The sequence below is a fragment of the Agelaius tricolor genome, unplaced genomic scaffold, assembly GCF_023055355.1.
Source record: "Agelaius tricolor isolate 1412-34295 unplaced genomic scaffold, bAgeTri1.0.p SCAF_1, whole genome shotgun sequence".
NCBI classification, from domain to species: Eukaryota; Metazoa; Chordata; class Aves; order Passeriformes; family Icteridae; genus Agelaius; species Agelaius tricolor.
The window spans coordinates 23855116-23877897 of record NW_027269261.1 but is presented as its reverse complement, the minus strand read 5'-3'; the positions used below and the strand labels follow the sequence as shown (position 1 = coordinate 23877897).

The following is a 22782-nucleotide window of genomic DNA, read 5'->3' as shown; positions in this document are numbered from 1 at the left end:
CCCGCCGCGCGCCACCCGGGCCGCCAATCGGCGGCGGCGACGCAGTCAGGGCTGCGGGCAGCCAATCCGCGCGCCGCTTGGTGACCGCAGGGGAGGCGAGCGGCAAGATGGCGGCGCCGGGAGAGTCCGCGGCCGTGGCGGCTCCCTCACAGCCCGAGGTGGCCGCGGGCTCGGCCGCCTCCGCCGTGGTGCTGCCGGAGCGGCTGCAGCGGCGGGAAGCGGAGCGCCAGCAGGGCGTGGAGCGGCAGCGGCAGAAGAAGGAGGCGCAGGTAGTGAAGGAGGAGCAGAGCGAGTTCTTCCTGGCCGCCTTCGCCCGGGAGCGGGAGGCCGTGGAGGCGCTGCTGGCGGCGGGGACGCTGGAGGAGGCGGCCGCCCGCCTGCAGGCGCTGCAGAAGCTGCTGACGGGCAGCGTGCGGTTCCTGGCGCCCTACGAGGTGCGGCAGGGGCAGGAGACCGTGGCGCGGCTGCAGGGGGACCTGGCGGCGCGGCGGCAGCAGCTGCAGCCCAAGAAGAAATTCGCCTTCCGCGCCCTCAAGAAAGAAGCGGCCCCGGGCAGCGCCCCGCGCCCCGCCGAGCCCGTCCCGCCGGACCCCGCCGCGCCCGACTCCGGCCCCGGCCTCGCCGAGGGCGAATCGGGCGGGCCGCCGCTGTGCGGGTTCAGCGGCGCCCAGGACGCGGAGCTGGAGCTCGGCCCCGCGGAGCTGCTGCAGCGGGACGTGCTGCTGTCGGAGCTGCGCGGCTGTCGGGTGCGGCTCCGCGGCAACCCCAACACGCTGCGGGTGCGCGACTGCAGTGGCTGCACCGTGCTCTGCGGGCCCGTGTCCACCTCCGTGCTGGTGGACGGCTGCAGCGACTGCCTGCTGGCGCTGGCCTGCCAGCAGCTCCGCACCCACCGCACCCGCGACTGCCGCGTCTACGTGCAAGTGACCAGCCGGGCCGTGATCGAGGCCTGCTCGGAGGTGTCCTTCGCCCCGTACTCCTGGAGCTATCCCGGTATCGAGCGAGATTTCGAGTCGTCTGGGCTGGACAGAAACAGTAACAACTGGAACCTGGTGGATGACTTTGACTGGCTGGCGACTGACAGGCCTTCGCCCAACTGGAGCCTGATCCCCGAGCAGGAGAGAATCACTTGCTGGGACTGACTGCGGAGGCAGCTCTGCCGTGCTAGAGATCCTCGTGTAAACGCACTGATCCACAAACTGTGGGACTTAATCCCCGATATGCCATTAAATTATTCCATTCTCTATTCAAATTTCGAATTACAATATATGGCTGGGTTTCTTAGTTGAAGCATACCAGTCAAATAGAGTTTACTCTTCTTGCACGAGTTGCTGCTATAATCTGTATGTATCACTGTGGGATTTGCCAATTTCTGAAGTACCTCCTTGTGAGTTAAAACCTATTAAGGTGGGACACTTAGGACACTGATACACAAACAACGATGAACCTCTGTTAGAGCCGTTGTGCTGCTTTCATTCACCTGGGCAGACTCTGAAATAGCTGCAAGTAGTGCAAACTGTACTGGAATGAAAAGATCAAATACCAAATTTCCCATGTTTGTGTGGTTCTCATGTTCTGATGGCAGCACAGTGTCTCTTAGGGGGAGTGCGGGGCAGTGCTGCTGTGAGGTCATGGGGTGAAAAAAGGTTCATTTGAAGGGAGAGTTTGCAACTGCACGGTGCAGCAGACTGAGATGCATCATAGGCTATGGTGCAACGATGAGCCAGTTCCTGTTGAATTGGGTTAAATCTATAGGTTGGCTGTAGGCTTTTATTTCAAGTGAGAGAAGTCTAAAGGAAAAAGGTGTTCCAATAAACATCTAAAATGCTCTCCTAATATATTGATTACTCAAAATTCAGAAACCTATGGAGCCTGTATAAATACTAAAGCTTCACAATCTATAAATGGCATGTGAAAGGATGCTGCTTCTGTAAGCAGCTCGGAGGCATTCAGCAAGTGCTGATGAACATCACAGAAGCTGGGTTAACTGTTCCTCTGCAAGCTGAAGCTTCAGGGCAGAGATGTTCAGGGATGTCCCACTAGTTTTCCAGACAAAAGGCTTTGTGTGCTGTGATCCTAATTTGCAGCACTCTGCTGCTGCATACCTGCAGTGCTGGCAGAGAGAGTCAGCAAAACAGAAAGATGAAGCACTGTATTCCAGTTCCAGATTTGCATGTTACTTTGCATAAAGTGCAGAATGATTTAAGTCTCTTCACTCTTGCTAAATAATAATAAGAAAAAAGTAGCAACACTGTGGAATGCAGTGTCTTTACAGTGCCCTATTAGTGGTGCTGAAGTGACCACTGTCCATATATAAAGTATACACAGCAGTTTTAGGTTTCTAAAACCCCTCCTTAACTTGTGACATTTTTCAATAAATAAATTGTTTATCTTGCCTTAGCATAAAGCTTTATTGTAAAACTTAAAATTCTTTATGCTATGCAGCCATCATCTATGTGCCTCTAACAGACACTAAATCCTAGCTGAACCATCAAAAACTGCATCACTCACAGGAGAAGTACCTGAAACTTCACTTAGGTGCTTGTCTGGTCCTGAGCAGAGAATGTTTTTATGTAAGTTGTTTTCAGCATATTTAATTTAAAGGGGGAGGGCAAAAGGGATTTTTTTTTATATTCCTGACAATTTTCAGTTTTGTTTACTTCTGTTAATGTATATTTTTTTGACTGAATTGGATTTTGCATTTCAAATATACTTGTTTTGAATTATTTTAGTTGTTCCTTTACTAGTGAGTCTTCTTTGCACTGACAGCATCATAAAATGATTTAAAGAATACACCCTCAGTCTTACTTTAATGTAATCATTTATATCCTTTGTTAGAGGGATGTGATCAGTTGTGGCTGTCAAGTTATCTTAACACATCCATCTTGGTACAGAACCTGATTTTGTAGTTAATTGTTCTCCAGATCAATCCTGTTAGCATCCTCTAGCCTTGAGACTGCAAAATGTTCAGCCTGTAAGAATTACAGTAATGCCTTTGTTCTGCTTGCCCCAAGCTCTAAACATGGACACCTCCTTCCTGTGGCGATGGATCTCGGCAGATCCAGACAGGGAAAGAGACCCCAGGCAGTACCAGGGGTGCACTGAGTCTTCCCAGCCTTCCTCCCATGGAAGTGCCATGTCCTGTTCCAGCTCCCGGCCCATGGCATGCAGTACTGCCTGAATAAACAGAACAGGAGTCAAAACATGGAAGTTTGAACTTCAGTTTCTCTCTGGAATTACTTCCTTGGGGATGTTTTTCACAAACCAGTTATTGACATCCCAGCTCCTACTGTTTTCTTTCCTCCAAATACTTGACTTTGGTCAAACCACAGTTAGCAGGTAATACTTTTCAGGAACTTGGTGCCAGACAATTACCCTAAAGATTTAGCATTACCTTTGTAATACAAAACACATAACTGGCTCTTGGTCTCAGGCATGGTGTGAAACAAGATTCAATCTGAGAACAGTAAGTCCAGAAAAAGTTGGTCAGGCAAATACCTAAATGTGATTTATAGTTCTAAACATACAATCTCATATAACCTCATATATCTATATATATATATATATATATATACACACAGAGTTGCACAGGTTTCCATACACTTCTTTTGAATTTTACTTTCCTGATGTAGAATCATAACAGAAATTCAAGACTCTTTTGAAAGAATTTAAGCACTAGTAAAGGTTACTAGCATGCTCATGGGCTATTCAGTATAGAAATTGCAACTTTTTTGGGTCTCCAAGGAAGAGAAGGCAACCCTGTAGGTATTTCTAATCAGCTAGCAATCACTTACCCTGCATAATGTACAACTGAAGTGAAAAAAGTCTCTTCAAGAACTCTAGCTCTGGTTTGCATCACAGTGCCACCAGTTCCACCAGGAGCTTCTTTAAAAATAATGTACTTTAAAGACATTAATGATGCTAGACATCACAAGGGGCTGAAAAACAAATGCCTGCTGGAGGCATGGGATAACAGAACATCAGCACCAAAACCCTTGTGCAAATTTGCCCTGAAGAGAAGCTACAGGCAGAAAGTTTATCAAAATAGTGGGGGGCACTGACCTGCAGAACCATTTTCCACAGGGAGTCAGGAAAGCAGTTCTGTGTCAGACATTTTTGAAAGACAGCCTAGTTGGACAGGCCTCCTCCAGCCAGTGGCCTCACCAAAATCTTTAAGGCCAGTGAAAGTTCCTTAGCCCCCCACAGGGCTGTTACTCAGCGTTGTAAAGCTCCTGTGTGTGTCTGTGGAGGGAATAAAACACTTCATGCAAAGATACACAACACTGAGCGTGTGGGAGAAAACTGAGGCTGTTTTTCAGGCCACACAGAGCTTTGAGTGTTGCCATTTATTGAGGCTCTGAGGGGTGGCACAGACCAAAACTTGCATCCAGAGAAGCAGCGGGAGCTTTGCTGCTGCTCCCATGGGGCCATCCCCTCACCCTGAGGTCTGTCCTGAGAGGGATCAGCCTCCCTGGGTTCCCTTTGGAGTCCAGGCTTTTCCCTCTGTCTGCCCCTGCTTCTCTGAGTCACAGGAACAAAAATGAAAGTTGCTTCCATTCTCTCTTTAGCCAGCTCTCTTTCATTTACATAGATTCTGATGTGAGCTGTAGTAGAATTGTTTCGTGAAAAAAAAACAGGTAAGAAATACATGCATAAGACAATTTCCTACACACTTCTATGCATTATATATTTGAAGGCTTGGATTTTTTTTTTTTTTTTAAGTTTCTTATTTAAGCAATAGCTGCATGTAGACAAGGATCAAATCTCAGTGATTTTACCTGGAATTGCTTCAGGTTTTACTAAACAGCCAATTTCAACACATACAGGGAAAGACAGGAATAGCAAGAAAAAGAATCTATGCAACTTGGGGAAATTTCAGCATTTCCATTCACATCATGATCTGATTTATCTGACTGACTGGGGGATCCACCTGTTATTCTGAGATGTTTTCCAGCAGTAATGACTATAATGAGCTTCTTGTAAGCTTCTTTTAATTCCCAACATATTTCTTTCCTGTTTCTGCAAATATAAATTTTGATTTCTAACTCTTATTTTTTCAGCAGTGAATGCTACACCCCAGGCATCACAATAATACAAACAAATACTCATAATGACCATCTTGGAGGTCAAAAAAAAGCTGTGTTTTCTGAACATGTTACACACCACCATATGAATCATGGCTGAAATTCTGGGAATTACCCAGAGCAAAACCACACCAAAACCCCCACAGTGTGCCCCAGCAAAGTACAGGAGCCACAGAGTACAGCAGGTCAAGTCACTCTTCCCAGAATTTACAACTATCCCAGCAGTGAATTTAGAACTTGCTTCTGTTTCCAGCCTCAGAACCTGCAGTCACCTCACATGCCACAAAAATAGTAGCCTACCAAGTTACCTGTGTAAGGAGGTAAAAAAAAAGTCAAAAATCAGACTTTTCTCGTCCTGATAATTGTACAGTGAGGTACAGCATTTTTATCACATTGTTCCTCGAGAGTGTCCCTGCTCACACCACCCAGTTACAACTGAAAGCAAAACCATAGGTGAGGGTACATGAGCAAACCTCTCTACACAATAGCTTCCCATCAAAGGTAAAGCTAGGCATCATTATTCCTGCAGTGAAATATAGCCACTCCTAGGGAAAGGAAAAAAGAAAGCCTCAGAAAGGCACACATTTCATATCACAGAGCATTGTGAAAGAAAGATTGGGCCAGGAAATTATTCTTTTTGCCAAGGGCACTTCCATGGTTTAGGTATTTATGTATTTTATATCTTACACCCCTGAAGATGGAAAGATTAAGACTGGTCCAGGGCCGAGCACCAGACTGTTTAACAAACACCAGATTAAATTGTTTATGCTCCTCTCTCTTAACTGATAAATTTGTAGCTTATATGTAGGTTAGCAGGCATAACTTTTTGGAAAGGTATCAATATTGTATTGTTATACATACACATTATAATTTTTAACTAGATTTTGAATTTGAACAGATTCATGGTGAAATCAATAATAATTTGAATATTTTGTTCTACCATTTTTTCTCCAATATTGGCATATGAATTATACAGTTGAATTTAATAGACAACCTCTGAGGAGACCATTAACTCAAACATTCTTGCAGCAATTAGCTTTTATCTGCTATGGATCAATTTCAGCATTTTCTATTTGAAGAGGTAGGAAGTGCCAAACTAAAGACAAATAGCAGCCAAGAAAAAGCTTTTTAAGAAAAGCAGATGCCAGGCAAAAAAAGCTTTCTTTTTTAAACTATCCCCACCCCAGAACGCTTCTCGATGATCCCCCATCACCTTTCTCTCCTCCAGGCTGCTCGGCCAGAGACAGCCCTCAGCTGCCCGGTTTGTGCCGATGCTTGCACAGGGTTTTGTCTGTTCCAGGCCTGGGACAATGGGGAAGCATTCATTCCCACTTAAAAAGTGTTACCCAATCCCTTTTAAAGCCCCCAAGCACGGCGAGTCAAGTTGATGGGTGGGGTAGTTTTTGCCACTTCAAGTCCCCAGCTGTTGAAAACTACTTAAATAAGCAGCGCTTTTCCTAATCCTGGTTGTTCTGGTAGTGTTGATTGCTGTCCCTGATGACCTTGGAGGGACCACCCGAAGTCTCAAAGGTCTTTACTCAAAGGTAATTAGTAGGTGAGTGTCCCTTCCTGAACATCAGGTCCTGGATTTTTACTGATCATCTCCCAGCAGTGATTTATGAGGGCCCCTCCTGTTTCCTTTGTTTATAGGCAGAAGAGTAAATCTGGAGGGATCAGTGAGCCCTGAAGCATGTCCTGCATGTTCTACTTCACTACTTTGATTCCTGAATTAGAGGAAACACCGTAGTGTATACACTTACATGATTTTGCTGCATCAGATTTATCATGGGTATCTAAATGTTAAATTATTAAGCTGACAGGTTTTCAGATTCACCTGTGCTCCTGAATATGAAATTACCCATATCCAGAGCAGCACCAGGCTTACACCTGCTGTGGGCAGGAAGTATTTCACTGTATTTCCTCATGACCTGCAGACCTGGTACAGAATTCTTTTCCACTTTAATTACAGTTTCACTGTCATCACTGTCAAGAAAGGAAATGGTTTCAAGTTCCTTTATCTAGAATTAACTCCAGGTTGTCAGATAAATACATTTTCCAAACTCAAGTCTCTTAGCTGAGCCCCAAAAGAGTCAGTGAAACACAACAGGTGCTACAATGGTTGTGGGATGTTTTGCCAGGAGAGATGCTATTTCAGAGCCATTACTTATTGCACAAAAACATGAATAGGCTCTCTCAAGAAACAGCACTTCTCATCCTCTTCATGGCAAGAGGACAGAATAGTCCCTGATGGATAATCACCTTCCCTCTCATTTTACACACTCACTCTTCACCAGCAAGGGCAGCAGCAATGCAAACCACCAGGCTTGCTTTAGAAAAATCCCAGTTACCAGCTGCTCTCCAGCTCAGTGCAATAGCGCCAGGATGGGCGGGAAAGGTCCACCACAAAAACCTTCTATTAGGACAGGAAGAACTAGTGAGTTGCCAGCCTTTGTCCTTCCTGAAGGAACCTTCAGTGTTCCTGGACCTCAAATAGTAACTGAGAAGCATCCACGGTACCGCAGAGCCGCAGACCATCAATCAAAACGTTATTTTTCAGTGCTTGGGCTTTTTAATTATTTGTGTTATTATTTCTCACACTTGCCTTCCTCCTGGCACGTTCCTTCCCGTCTCTGTCCCCGGGGGCTGGCGGCCATGCTGCTGGCAGCCACTAGAGGATGCCCCCAGGGACCTGAGTGGTGGCAGCAGCAGGTCTGGTTGACAGGCAGGAGAGAATCCTCCCAGTCCCTCTTCTGGGGCTGCTCCTTTCTCCCCTGCGGCATTAGCACCCATGCCCTCACACGCCTGCAGGGATATTTGCCATTGCTGGGGGTAGCCTGAGGTTAATTGTGCATTGTGATGACAGGGGCGAGGCAGTGCAGGAGTTCCCCAGCAGCTCCAAACCCTTGTGGGGCACGTGGGAGATGATGTTTCAAAGCCGGCAGAACTCCTGGAGCAGTGGAGCGGGTGGAAGCCGGGCACCGCCGAGTGCCGCAAGGAGGAGGCGGCAGCCGCAGGAGGGCTCGGACCCTCCTCTCTGCCCGCCCCAGCCTGACAGCACAGCCGGCTCCAGGTCCTTCTGCAGAGCCGGAGGAGCCCCGGGATGCCTGCCTTGCCCTCAGATACAACATCCCCAGGGTCCCTGTCCAGCTGCGGAGTTGAATTCCTCCCTGATGTAAGCTGGCGGGTGGGTCTCCTTGGGCAGCCCTGCTCCCCTCTCCGGCCCGGTGATTATCCAGTAAGCTGCTCATGCCAGCTCACTTTTTATGAAAGCACCTCTAGATTTCAGCCCAGGGTTTATTTATTGAGTTTCTCTGCACTTTTCCTTTCTCCTGCTCTCCTGCCAAGACCCAGTGGTGGTACAAGCCCTAGAAGTAAATAGAAAATGCCAAGCTTAGTTTTTTAGGTCACCGTAAACTACGCGCTTATCTGCTTTCAGAATACATAAGCCACAGGATGTCACCTCAAGTCAGCACAGAAGGATAAGGACTCAAACGTAGGTCTGGCTGTAGATATGAATATATTGGGATCACAGTGGGGAAGTGTATGTTTGTATACAACAGCCTTTTTAAATCCAGAGCCTTCTTCCTTTTTCCTCAAAGGTTCCATATTCTTCTGGCAACAAAGATCTTTTTATATCTCTGGGGTTTCATATTCCACCCAGCAGCCTATCATAGGAGAGCACAAATCTACTAAATAGTAAAATGAGGGATTACTTCCACTCATCTGTTGACAGACATTTCTCCAAATTGGATCAAATGATTAAAGGTATTAGAATGACGTCTTGCAGATCCAGATCAAATCATTTGAAACCTTGAGAGTGTTTCTCCTTTGCTTGGAAGAAACCACCAGAAATAGTTGTAGGTGCTAATTGCCCATTATTCTCACTAATGTGAAATTCTTAATTGGGACCTTTGAATATTTTACTTACTTGAATCCTAACCGGGGGTCTTCAAGATGGAAGGACTGTGCAGCGGCTTGCTTCCCGACGTGCCCTTCGGGATCTCTTCCAACGCCTGAATGGTTCTTCCTCGAGTTGCTTACGCTGAGAAGAGGGGTCCAGGCTGTGAAGTCTTCCAACATCTCCCACTACAAAGATGGCACTGCTGAAAGTCAAATTCAACCAGAAGAAACGGGTAAAACTAGCACAGGGACTATGGCTCATGAACTGGTTTTCGGTGTTTGCTGGAATCCTTGTTTTTAGCATGGGATTGTTCCTCAAAATTGAGCTCCGGAAGCGAAGCGAGGTGATGGACAATTCTGAAAGCCACTTTGTGCCCAATTCTTTGATATTGATGGGTATATTATCCTGCGCCTTCAATGGTTTTGCTGGAAAAATTTGTTATGATTCTCTGGATCCTGCTAAATTTGCCAAGTGGAAGCCTTTGCTGAAACCTTACCTGGCACTGTGCTGCGTCTTTAACATGCTCCTTTTCTTCGTGGCTCTGATTTGCTTTCTCATGCGGGGCTCCCTGGAGAGCACCCTGGCCCAGGGGCTGAAGAACGGCATGAAGTTCTACCGGGACACAGACACCCCCGGAAGGTGCTTCATGAAGAAGACCATCGACATGCTCCAGATTGAGTTCAAGTGCTGTGGCAACAACGGCTACAAAGATTGGTTCGAAATCCAGTGGATCAGCAACAGATATCTGGACTTCAGCTCCAAAGAAGTGAAAGAGTAAGTGACTCGGTGGGGTTTGTATCACGTAGTATCGATGTTTGCTCAGTGCTGGCCTCAAGTGCCAACAGGCGCTGGCTGGAAGGGGGTCCGTGTAAAATGGGGTCTTGTTTAATAAATCGTCCCAAATGACCAGCTGGATTGCTTCCTCCCCTGACAAATTCCTCCAAAGTCATCCATAACATAAAATAAAATAAAAAGCACCAAACTACAGTTCCCACTCTTGATCAGTGTGATATAGACAGGCTAAATAGTTTTTACTGTCTTCTACTGCTTTATAAACCCATTACCTTGAGCCACGCTCCCAAAATCAACAGGAAAGTATCAGAACTTTACTAATCCTTAAGCAGATGTCAATGTGATTGATTAATTTCCTAAAAAAAGAATTCCCTGGAGATATACTGTTGATACCACTTTTAAAACTCCACTCAGATATTGGCAGCTAATCATGGAAGGAAATAAATAGAGGCAAAAACACTTTGCCAATAACTCATGTCTTTTAGATCCTTAAGATTTAGAATGTTATTTTTATATTCACTCAATGGACTGCTTCAGTGCTGTGATAATACTGAGCATCAATTGATGTTCTTAGCTTTACACAGTGGCCCTGGTAGCCATATGTATTTTAAGTTCTGTCCTGTGCCTGATTTTTTAAAACCTCACATGAAAGCAGCACTAGTTTATTGTTTCTGTACGAACCAGATCAGGTTGTTGACCAGAAACACCTTAATGGCTTTGATGTCAGTGCCCAAAGAGGCAGTAATCCTAAAATCAGGTTAGGTGCAGTAAGCTCAAGCAGAAAATAAGCATGAGAACAAAATGAACTTTTGAAATTAAAAAAGTAGCATTAGGCATAAATACCCACAACCTTTTAAAAAATTAAGCACCAGGGAAAGAAATTGTTATTCTGGGTTCTTTGGGAACATCATTCATTAACATTTATGCTCTGTGGTTGCATAATGGGTCCTGTAAACTGGAAGCAATCTGCCTTTTAAATATACTGCCTGTATTAAAAATGTCTGAAGTAATTTTGAAGAAAAGCTTTGTGTATCTCTTGGGATCTCCTGGGATCCCTGCCTGACTGTGTAAATGGTATTTATCTTGTGTGTGTCTCTCTGTGTGTTCCTTTGACTTGTTGGGTGGTCTGGTTGTTTTTGCAGTTCTGAATGAGGACTTTTTTTAGTGAAAACTATTACAGATTTAACCCGTTGCACTGCAGGGTGTTATAACAAATACATTCACAATTGAATAAGGGGATGTTTCCATTGCAAAGGTATGCCCATGGGTATAAATAACTTCTGGAAAAAACCTTGCCAGCATTATATGGAGATTTGAGAGCTGTAGCTTAATCCAGCAGCAGTGGAAGGGCAAGGCACAGGAGGAAAACAGGGTTATACTGTCCTTAATAACTCATGCCTTGTTTGGGACTGAGACTCAAGGTAATTTCTTTGTACTACTGAGGCAGGAACTAGGGCATTAAAAATCTACAAATGGGTTTTAGTGAGTTCAAGGTTTGTACTATGTGGTGGTGCACAATCTCTGCTCCCATTCCTGGTGGGATAGTCTGGCCCCTTTGAAGCCAATAGTAAAGTTCTCCTTAGTTCCAAGGAAGGTGGGAGTCTGTCCCTCACAGTGGGATTTTTATATTATTTGTAGAGCAAAGTCCTGATCTAATATCCAATCTCTCTGAAACTGGTGGAGCATTTACACATGAATGGGAATTAGATCCAATCCAGAGCACACTTTACATTTAGAGAGAAAACCTCAGCTGCATTTGCTCTTTAGATATATTTAGGTCATGATTGCAAAGTGGAATTTCCCTTCACCAGGTTGTTGGAATCGCCTCTCTCTCTATGACACAATTCTAAAATATCCATATAGAAAGCTAGAAGGGACACTCAGATTTTTTTTTGACCTCTCTACACCACTGGGACTCTCCATTCTGTGATTTTCTAAGCAAAATGGCCTGTTTTAAAACTGCACTCCTTTTATTGTAGTCTTTCTGCAGAGTCAGTGGAACTATTTGGCTTCCAAGTTATCTTGCATCTAAACATCTCCTAAGACACCAGGATAAATGACTGTTAACAGAGAGCAACCACAGTGTCAGATGAACAATAGTTGGGGGAGCTCCTGCAAGGACTTTGGAAATGTTAAAATTTTGCAACATCCTGTGGCTGAAGCACATTTCATGTTTTCAATACTGGCTACCTTCCCAAGCCAAGAATAAATGCACAACCCCTCCCTGGAGATATTATAGTCAAAAAGAAGCTATTAGGTTTGCTGGATCAATAGGTATAGTGGGTTCTGAGGTTGTTCTGGGTTCTTTTCCAAGCTCAGGTCAGCTCCAGCACCTCTCTTCCATCCTAACCATGCCGTGATCACTCTTTTCTGACTGCCCTTCCTGAGTTCTCTCACCATTCACTTTTGTTAAAAATTAATTTCTTTGAAGAAGTGACCCAAGGGCGTGCATTTCCACCAGGAGAGGTCAATTACAGACTCAGCGTAGCCTTGACATTGAAGAGGAGAGAAAGGACAGAGAGAGAGAGAGAGGACACCCTGGACAAACACCGCTATGTGAACGAGGGGACACGGAGAAAAGGCATGGTGGCAATTCTTCCTTGCCTTTGCTTTCTGTCCTCGTGCAGATTTGCTCCTGGAAATCTGTGTCTGTGTGTGTCTGTGTGTATATCTGTGTCTGTGTGTCTGTGTGTATGTCTGAGTCTGTGTGTGCATTCACGCTCCCTTCTGCCCTTGCCCGTAGCCGGATCAAAAGCAACGTGGACGGGAGGTACCTGGTGGACGGAGTCCCCTTCAGCTGCTGCAACCCCAGCTCCCCCAGGCCCTGCATCCAGTACCAGGTCACCAACAACTCTGCCCACTACAGCTACGACTACCAAACCGAGGAGCTCAACCTGTGGCGCCGCGGCTGCCGGGAAGCGCTGCTCAACTACTACAGCAGCATGATGAGCTCCATGGGCGCCGTCATCCTCCTCGTCTGGCTCTTCGAGGTAACCTTTCTCCTCAGACACACTGCAGTCAAGTGCCAGCTCTGCAGGAGCAGGGGGTTTTCTGAGTGAAAATCAAATCTGGCTAAAATAAATTTCCCCATTGTTTGGCTGAGAAAATATCTGATAACTGAGTAAGGGCTGAAAGGTCCCAGGCTGGAAACAGAGGTGGAGTGGGTGTGGGATCAGACCCCTCTTAGCAGGGCCCAGAGCCTCGAGTATCCCACAGCAACAGGGGAAAAAGGGAGTGATCTTCTGTCCAAGGCAAGGTGCTCAGCAGGAAAGAGAGTGCAAGAGCTCTGCTGTCCAGATGCATTAATTTTACATGTGTCACCTTTTGTGGGTAACGAGAAATACAAAAAAGCGGCACATCAGAAAGGTGTGACAGTAATTAGTGGGACAGAAAATGCAGCTAAAGGGTTTACACCCTGAACAAAATAAGGCTTTAAGCCATACACAGTGGAATGATTTTAAGGCAGCATGTGGACCTTCATCAGCTCCACCAAAGTATTTGATCAGAAAAAGTGGTTTAGGTGGAGCAAGTGGATTAAATTAATTTTATTCTGCTTCCCAAAACACGATGCAAATGCAAACAGGCACCAGCACTGCCCAGGGCAGGTGTCTGTGGGCACCATAACCAAAAGTGCAGCTTGGCTGATAAAATACTGTTCATCCAATGCAATGAATCCCCTGCCTCTGGGAGATGGCCAGTTTTCTAGCCAGGGTGTTTAATCAACACTAATGCTCAGGGAGCGTGGGCTGGCAGTGGCACGAGGGCTGGAACGTGAGGTGCTGGATGTGGAGATCAGGCAGGACCTGCTGGTAAAAGGAAGGGTGCAGCTCCCTGGGGTGCTGCAGATCTTTTCCTATCCTTGGAATGGCTGCTGCAAATGGCATTGCCTATTTTAAATGATTCAGCTGCCTTTTTAAAAATTTAGGTACAGGCAAATTAAAAAAAGATGAGTTACATTTTGATACAAGCACTGGCCTACAGCCTTCCAGGAATGAAGATGCTTTTTAGAAAATAAACACCTACCTAAATCTGTGAACTGAAAAAAAAAATCATGAAGTTACTCCATGTTGCGTTGTTTTAAAAATAACTGCTCCAAACTGCAGAGAAATGTATTACCTCTTTGCACTGGTATTCTGCTAAGAAAAGAAAGAGGAGGTCTTTATTTTAGCCCAGATTCAAGTGCACAGCTCTTGAAGAGAGGGGAATTTCAATTATGTTCAAAAGTCAAAGAAATTCAAAAACTCAGGGGAAAAATGCACAAAAATACCAATGCCAGCTGCAAAAAATCATGACTAGGAACTTGTAACATAGCTCTGCTAACTTGCAAGAGATTAATGACAGTGATATGTTAACATTAATAGCAGTGATAAAAATGTAGTATTTTATGCCTAACTCTTCAAAGTACACCTGGGTATTTTTTTCAGCCTGTGGCATAATGAGAAATAAGATCTCTTCTTTTCTTTGTCTTTTTCAAAATTGAAGGTGAGACTTTTTTCAGGCAATCAGAGGACTTTTAGGGCAAAACTTGAAAGAAACAACATGATCCTGGGTTACAATAACTTGCCCTCCTGAGTATTTATTACTTGGGTATTCTACCATAAAGGGACCAGATTTGGGTTTGAAATTCCCTTTGAAGGGAGGAAGCAAAGCAGGAAACTGACGTTAATTTAGTCTCCCTTGAAATATAACAAATTCTTTAAATTCCAGTCAGGATAGGAAACAATTTTATGCTGAGTAGGAGGGCAGCAGAGGTTCCAACTCCTGGCCAAGGTAAGTGTGGGTCTGAGCAGGGTGAGGCCAGGGCCAGTGGTTGTGCTGGCTCTGTGCTTCTCATTTCCCCTTTGACTTTTGGGAAGGCACAGAGAAGTGCAAAAGCAAAATCCTGGGTTGCTTTGCGCCTGCAGCCACCGTGGACTCAAACCAGGGGCTTCTCCAGCCAAGCCCTTCTGGGGGCCATGGACAACTCTCCCAGCTGGGTTGCCAGAATTGAGGTGTGGGAAGGGGGAGAGAGCATGGAGGGGAAATACTAACCACAGCTGTTATTCTGAGCTGTAGAAAAAGGTAACGTGCCAAACAGGCACAGGAACCTCAGGGAGGGCCATTTCTGTTTCACCTTTCTATACTAGGCACAAGGAAGAATGAACCTGTATTTTGAAACATCAAAACTTCTGTTTGAAAAGAATGCTAATATCTAGAAGCTGCTTTTCCTAACAAAAGCTGTAGGCTTCCCATGTGTGACAACCAGTCATGAGGATGACAAAAAAAGATCACACCCTGCTCTGGCTAAGCCGCCTCAGGCTAAACCCTGGCAAGCAGATGGGCTCACTGCAGAAGGTCAAGAAGAGCAAGCCTGGATGTCTTCTTGACCTGCCTCAGCCAGCAAAGGGGAAAAGAGGAGTTCAAGGGTGCCCTGAATAAGGCATTTCAAAAGGAATAGAGAGCTGAGGCTGGTTCCTGAGATGCTCCAGGTCCTCCGCTTGTGCAAACATGTGGATCTCAATAGGTCACAGCTTCCACAGCAGCCAAACCCTGGGATTCAGCTCCCATGTGCCACAGACCGGGCCCAGGCTGAGCTCCAGGAGAGCACTGAGGCATTCACAGGAGGCACATTGTACTCCTGTGTTGGAAAGCAACCTCTCTGATGCATTAACAGTAGGAGTGAACCCTGGAGATCTCCAAAACCAGCCCACAGGCAGCAGGGACCTTCCAGAAGGACACAGTTTGCTCTGTTGGCCCAGCTGGAGAGGCTGAGCGTGCTGGGGTGCAGGGGATCCACCAGTGCAGCCCCTGCAGCCCTAGCCCTGGAGAAACACTGTGGCCATGTTCTTCCTGGCACTTTAAAGCTGCTGTAAAGTGACAAGAGTTTCCATGACAAGGAAATCATCCCTCAGCACGACTGGCCTCGCTCCGGGGCTCTGACCCCACAGCCTTCTGTGCTGGGTTGTGGTCAAACCTACAACTCACAGACTGGTTAAGGCTGGAGGTTTAGCTGTGGGAAGAAGGATCACATTCCTCAGCCTGCTGGCAATTATTCCTCTAATGCAGCCAAGGATCCCGTTTTCCCACTTTGCCACAAGGGCACATTGTTGGCTCAGGGACAGCTTGGTGTCACCCAGAGCCCCAAGGCCCTTTGCTGCCAAGCTGCTGTCAGCCAGTCACCCCCAGCACATACTGGTGCATGGGGTTATGCCTTCCCTGGTGCAAGACTTCAGCTAAACTGGGAGTCCCAGACTCTCTGTGATCAAATAGGAGAGAGACTAATTTACCAGACACTTGTCTCAAACTTCCTGGGCTCGCTTCTCATCTGGCAGAGAAGACAGGCTCAGATTGGTGGAGGTGACAAAGAGACAGACATTTTACATTGCTTTTAAGGAATCTCAGCTTAAGGGACTCAAAATCTTGCTTAGAAAGTTTTTTAAGAAAACAAAGTCTTAAACTGAGAGAAAATACCACAAAATCTCTTCCAAGGACAGGTCAGATGCTGAGTGCTGCACAAGCACCTTCCTTTTTAAAAGCATGATAATATTTAGTGACCTAGAGCCATCCAGGGAGCCAGTCCACCTACTCTGGCTGTCAAATAGTGGCACTTGGCAAGTCAATCACACAACAAAGCTCCTGCTGACAGGCAGCAAGGCAGCACAAATAGAGAGCAACGTGGAGGCCATTTCCTGCAGCCCTGTTAATCTGCACTTGCAACAGCCTTTGATTTCAAAGATATCAGCCCCATGAGTGAAAGCAGCAAAACTGGGACTCAGAGTGGAAGGAAGATGTCAAAGGCTTTAAATCCCAAGACTAACATGATGGGATTTGTCACTTGTTGTGACTTTTATAGAAGAGTGCTCTAACTGATTTAAGTCATCATATTATTGGCTAGATGAGACTATTTCCAGACTCAGAGCCACTAGAAACTTCCTTAGTGACCAAAGTGTGGCTAGTCATACATTCCTGTGTTAAGCTATATGAACATTTGCCTTTGGATATGGAAGTATTGGATGAAACTTGCCTGTTTGACCAATGTTTTTCCCTTTCTGATCTTGAGTGAAGGCAGAGAAACATGAACATCTGTACAGGTTGAGAGTAGACGTGTAGCTTTAGTCTTCCAAGGGTTTGGAAACACTGATCATATACAAGTAGGGTGACCACAGCAGACAGGCTGATGGATGGTCCATGGAAGCACACGCCTGGGCAGTGCCTCCAGCCCAAAAGCCAGATGTGAATTCTGCCACTGCCCTTGCCATGTGGCTGCATCCCAACCTCAAACCTGCCAGCCTCTTCAGCCATCAGGGTTGAGGAGAACCAGAAGGAATCAGTTCCTCGGGAAATTGGATAGTGTGACAGAGGCATTGTACTTCCCTTAGAGAAGAGATCCTCTGAGGTCCTGACAGCAGTAGGTGTTCTCCAACTGAGCTTTACCCAGCACATGAAGGACCAAACCAATCTTACTGCTGCCCCATTCCAACCACCAGCCCTACCATGTCAGCAGGCTGCCTCTTCTGGGAGCTGCTCTTCTGTCCTTCTCTACTTCACTCAATCAGTCACTTTCTTCACAAGCACCACAAGGGTGAGGTCAGATTGTTCTGAACGGTGTTAGAAGGCAGGAGACTGGCTAAAAACACACCTTCTCCCAGGTGTGTTTCCAGTGTCAGCAGGGTTACACAGTGCAGTAGAAAATGTCTCAGTCAGGGCTGCTGGGACTAGGTAATATTTAATCAGAAATATTAAATTTGTTTTAGGTGGAACCAGGGAGGGATCACCTGCTGCCTTGGTTTCCTTATTTGCACATACCTATATTAAAACAAAATCAGAATCTGAACCAGACAAACTAATGGCTCAAATCCTAACTCTGCTCTGTTCTGCAGAGACACTGATTGATTAATATCTCCTTGATCAGCTTAATATACTCACCAAACATATTAAGGTCAATGCAAAGCCAAAATATTCAGCTAAAACTATGTGGGTGGTGGCCAAGGACGGTGCTGCACATCCAAACTGCCTTGTGGACACCCAGTGCACAGCAGCCAGGGATGCATTAAAGCCCCCTGGGAAGGCACCAACACTGATGGGGCTTGTGGAGAGGCCCTTTGGGCACACAGCCCCTGGGAGCAGAGCACAGGCTGAGAACAGCAGGGCACAGGGAGGGTGGGACAGCAGCAGCAGCCCAGGCTGCCCAGAGCAGGGCACAGGGAGGCTGACAGCAGCAGAATGCCCAGGCTGCCCAGAGCAGGGACAGGGAGGGTGGGAGCAGCAGCCCAGGCTGCCCAGAGCAGGCACAGGGAGGGTGGGAGCAGCAGCCCAGGCTGCCCAGAGCAGGCACAGGGAGGGTGGGATGAGTGTCCAGGTCTGGCTGACGCTCTCTGCCTCTCCCGTTGCCCGGCACAGATGTCGGTGATGGTTGGGCTGCGCCTCCTGCACACCTCCCTGGAAAGCATTGCCAATCCTGAAGACCCCGAATGTGAAAGCGAAGGGTGGGTCCTGGAGAACAGCCTGAAGGACACTTTCAAATCCGCGCTGGAGAACTTGAAAAAGCTGGGTAAGTTCAACCAGGTGGAAGCAGGAGCCGAAGGGGCCGAAGGAGAGGAAGGCGGGAAGACGCCAGCCATCACAACAGTCAGCTGAGCTGCTCACTGAGGTGGACTTTTTCTCAGAGAAAAATAACACAAACTGAGAATTGTGAATATATCTACATTTTAAAAGCTATGTATCAACCACCAGAATACACATTTCTACGCACGTGCGCTTTTGTACATGGGAGCGTACAACATAGTGCACCTTGGGATAAAACACTTATCCACAATGTGAGTACACCATATCCATATCCTTTTGGGAATATGACCCCAACTAGGACTTGTAATATTCACATGTTCCTTTATCAGAGACAGTTAGTTTAAGAAAAAAAAAAAAAAATTAAAAAAAAAGATTGCTGGCATCACACGGCGATCCATTCCATATTGTTTTGAAATTAAAAGTGGAATTTGAAAAGTTAATATTTTTTGCTCAAGTTGTTTCATAAGCATACTTTCTGTACTTCAGCTTTTAAGGACAAACAGATTGGGTTTCTGCAGAGTAACATGATAGAATTCAAAGAAAGAAGGATTTCCAGAATTGTATATAACTTAGCATACAGGTATTTTGACAAACCTCTCATATGTGATTTTTGTTAATGTGCTAAGCAATGGTATTTTCTGCTGTATTTTTAAGACGTACATAGAACAAGATGCAAACTTATGCTAAGAATTTATGTACTAAGCAAAAATTGTAATTTAATGAAGCAGCCAAGCATCATAAAAACAACATTCAGGTAAGAATTGAGGGGGATTATTTCTCAGGGTTTTTTGCAGGCTGTATATCTTGAATGTATGTGTTGTAGACTTATGCTTCACCTTGTATTTAAATTCTTTGCAGAAGCTTAGAAGATTCATCTTTTAGTGGGTGGAATCCAGGCTATGAGCATGTGCCAGTTATGGTTACTCTGGACATTTTACAGAGTATGTCATCTCATAACTCGCTCCAGAATATTCAAGCCCAACTATTTTTAAGGCAAGAAAAAGACAAACCCAAATCAAGACCCAAATCCAGGCCAGTTAGAACTCACACTTTAAATGTTTTCCAGGGGCCTAGAAAGTGGATACCATTCATCCACAAGAACATCCAGCCTCACCCTTTCAGGCCAGGGAAAACTGAGTTTAAATCAATCCCCAATGTGCAAATTTTACTTTATCAGTGATGGAGTACTCCTCATTATGTCTTTTAAATCAAAGGGAAGGCACATTTTGCATATGCTGCATCTCTCCAAACATAATGTCATAGCTGGAGGATCCTGTTCTCAAGTTGGAATAAAACATGGAAAGAGTTTGCTGTGGCGTGCAGCCTCTAATAAGGGAACAGAGCATCATCTTGAGTTTATTTTGCCAGATAATTTCAGCTAAAGGGAAGGAAACCCTAGAGAACAAGCCCCAGCCCCATGCAGCAAGGATTGCAGACACCTCAGTCCCCTCCCTACAAGCCAGGCACCACACTTACTTCTACCCTGGCTGTGCAAACCCTCTGCTTCTCAGGGTGTACCAGGGAGAGGGTTCTCAGTGGGTCCCTTCTCCCTGGCTGGTGGCCAGCCCCCAAAGGGAGCAGTGTTTGCAGCTGTGTCACCACTGCACAGTCCCCTGGCTTTCATTCTTAATCACTTGTGCACTTGCCCCAGCAGCACTCCGCTCCTCCAGCTCCTGCCCCAGTTCCCTCTAGGATGGACAGATCAGTTCAAGGCAGGACAAGCAGGGATGCGTCCGTGCATCACGCCGTCGTTTCCATCTCAGTGCCCAGGCTGTTTCAGGTCACCTGCACGCAAGGCTTGATTTTGACAGGTGTCTGTGGTGTCCTTTCACCTTCTCAAAGCTGGTCAAAGCTTTCAACTTTAGTTATGGTCACGAATTTAGTCACGATAATGAATTAAAAAGTCACTCTTCTGTGCATAAGGCTAGGACAAGGGCACTGACAAAAGGCCAACTTGCTACTCACCACAGCCTATCGTCTCTTGCTCTGCTGAGGGACAGAACTGTACCAGCCAGAGCAGCTCCTCCCTGCTCAGCAGGATGCCACTGGGGCCAGCTGCCCCTCTCAGCTGGCCATTAGAGAAGAACAGGATTGTGCATGGCACACAATGTGGCCACATGTACCAGAGAAGAGCTTTTCAGAGGAGTCACATGTGGATAGGAGCTGCGATACAAGGATTAATTACAGTCTCTCCTTGGGAGGCTTCAGCGAGCTGTGATCTATACCAGTTGTTTGACTAGACTGACTTTTCAAAGAGATCTAGATTTATTGCTGCCCTAGAAATCTGGCTTAGACCACTAATTTAGACAGGACTCTCCAATTATTCGTGGTCTCTGTTTTTTATCAGATTATTGCTAAAGCAACATAAGAAATTTTCAAGCCATTCTTTCAATGCCACACTGGAGAAGCCAGTTCCCAGAGCAATGGTATCAGGCAGGTAAAGAGACCATCTGAGACAGGTTTATGAAGAACAGTACTGGAACCAGGGAACAAAGAGTGTATGGGCTAATGCTGTCTAAAATAAAGCCTCCTGGTTGATGAAGATCTTTGTGACATCTTATGATTACCACAAGATTGTAATATGACTGCTTTGTACAATATTACATGTAATATATCACTTGTCCAATCTTACACATACTTTCTTGTGATACTGCAAATGCTGTTCTAGATAAAGATATTTCTGCTGACTGCAAATGTAATTTAGGTATTAAAATGTTATTGCAAGTAAAGATCTCTTTAAAGAAAATGTTTAAATATATACAATTTAATACAGATTTCTTTAATTTGCATTACTGCTGACTTTTTCTTTCTGATTTAATTTTTTAGATCTGGTTTACATGTTCCTATATGTGGGAAGGTTTTCCCCTCCTCTATATAATGCTCTGAGAGAAAGCAAACCTTCCTCTTTTCACAGCTAAGCTCAGGATGTGCAAGCAGACCCCTAAATCACCTGCTTCTTACTAGAAACAAAATATGCTGTGCTATTTTAATAGCATTCTCTAATAGTACATAGGAATTAAAACATCTTCACAGCCATGAATGTGATGTTCTGGTCATGCTGAACCAGTGAAACCACTGGCATCCCCAGGGTCTTTGACAATCAGCTGGGTTTATAACCCCTTTTTCTCCCCCTGTTTAAATCTAACTTGCAATGGACATTCAAAAGAACATTGTTGTTATTTTAAATTTAAGTCTAAAGCTCACAAAGTCAAATCTCCCCGCAGCAATCCGACGACTTCCAGAGCCGTGCCCTGATTTTCAAACTAATAAACTTCAGAAGGATGTGAACTTAATTCATGCAAACCAGGCCACTTCTTTTTAGGTACCTCCATATGGATTAGCAGCTTAAATCCAAGTACCCAGACCTCAGAGTCAGCCCAAGGCCTTGAAGTGTCAACTCTGAAGAAATATCACATTTAAGAGAATGACAAGAAGTGCGTTATTTTACCAATGACAATTATTTGAAGGGACATAGAACATTGACTAAAGTGCTTTAAAGGAGGAAATATAAACAGCTTCCTTAAAGCTATTAGTTCCTAAGTAGCCTTAATACAATTGATAAGATTAGCCTCCATGCATTACATGGGCTTGGGCATTTGGTAATACCACACAAACACAAGTGTGCAGCTTAGCAAAGAGCATGGGAATGCTATATCGGGCTCACAGGCACCATGGGGCTCCTAGCTGATGGGCTGGGAAGATTTTCAAGGCTGATATAAAGAAAAAAGGGTCCCAGCAAAACAGTTCCTGATTTACACCCAAAGTGCTTGTTTTGTGAAAGAAGTCAATGCTGTTCTTAGCATAATCAATGGAAAAAGGGGACGGATCACAAATGCTTATTTTAAAAAAAAAAAAAAAAAAGAAAGAGCATTATTAGAGATTAGTTAATTAAGAGATAAGGCCAGAAAAATAGAATGGAACCATGTGATAACAGCCCCCTGTGGGGAAGGCACAGGCTTAGGCAAATTTATTTCTGGCAACCATAATGCAGCTATCTCAAATCTGAAGTCATGCCTATGTGGACCATTTTCTGATTTATATCAGACCTATAGTGTTCAATGACTGACTGAAACACCCAAGTAGTAAAACACCACTCTCAAAGCACCTGCATTTGCTGCTCCCATGTCATTTCACAGGTATTTCTGAATGTGAATCCAAAGCACAGTTGTGAGGTGGGACAGCTGGTGGAAACCCTTGCCTGGAGCTCAGCTTTGTAGACTCTCCATCACAGTCTCTGCAGCACCCTGCCCTGGGGGACACCCCTTTTTGCAGTTCCTCCCTAACATTCGGGAGGGCTCCACAGGGGAAGGCTGAGCAGGATTCCCACCTCCCATCCCACCAGCTCCCCATAAAGCACACGCAAAAACCTACTCCTGCCTGATTCTTTCTACTAAGAGCTGAGTCCATAAACCACGAGGAATTACATTTCCAGTTTGTTCTCAAAGCTCTCCAGAGCAAAGG

The 22782-nt window shown here is 45.5% G+C and overlaps 2 protein-coding genes across 2 annotated transcripts; both read left to right on the top strand.

Annotated features, from left to right (window-relative positions):
• Window positions 1-44: 44 nt before the first annotated feature.
• Window positions 45-2731, top strand: TBCC (tubulin folding cofactor C). Its single transcript, XM_071426987.1, has one exon. It carries the CDS (start codon window positions 108-110, stop codon window positions 1140-1142), a length of 1035 nt encoding a protein of 344 aa, XP_071283088.1. The 5' UTR covers window positions 45-107; the 3' UTR covers window positions 1143-2731.
• Window positions 2732-9178: 6447 nt separating this feature from the next.
• Window positions 9179-21004, top strand: PRPH2 (peripherin 2). Its single transcript, XM_071426893.1, has 3 exons — window positions 9179-9759; window positions 12521-12767; window positions 18157-21004. The coding sequence occupies exons 1-3, from the start codon at window positions 9179-9181 to the stop codon at window positions 18391-18393; spliced, it is 1065 nt and encodes a 354-aa protein (XP_071282994.1). The 3' UTR covers window positions 18394-21004.
• Window positions 21005-22782: the final 1778 nt, after the last annotated feature.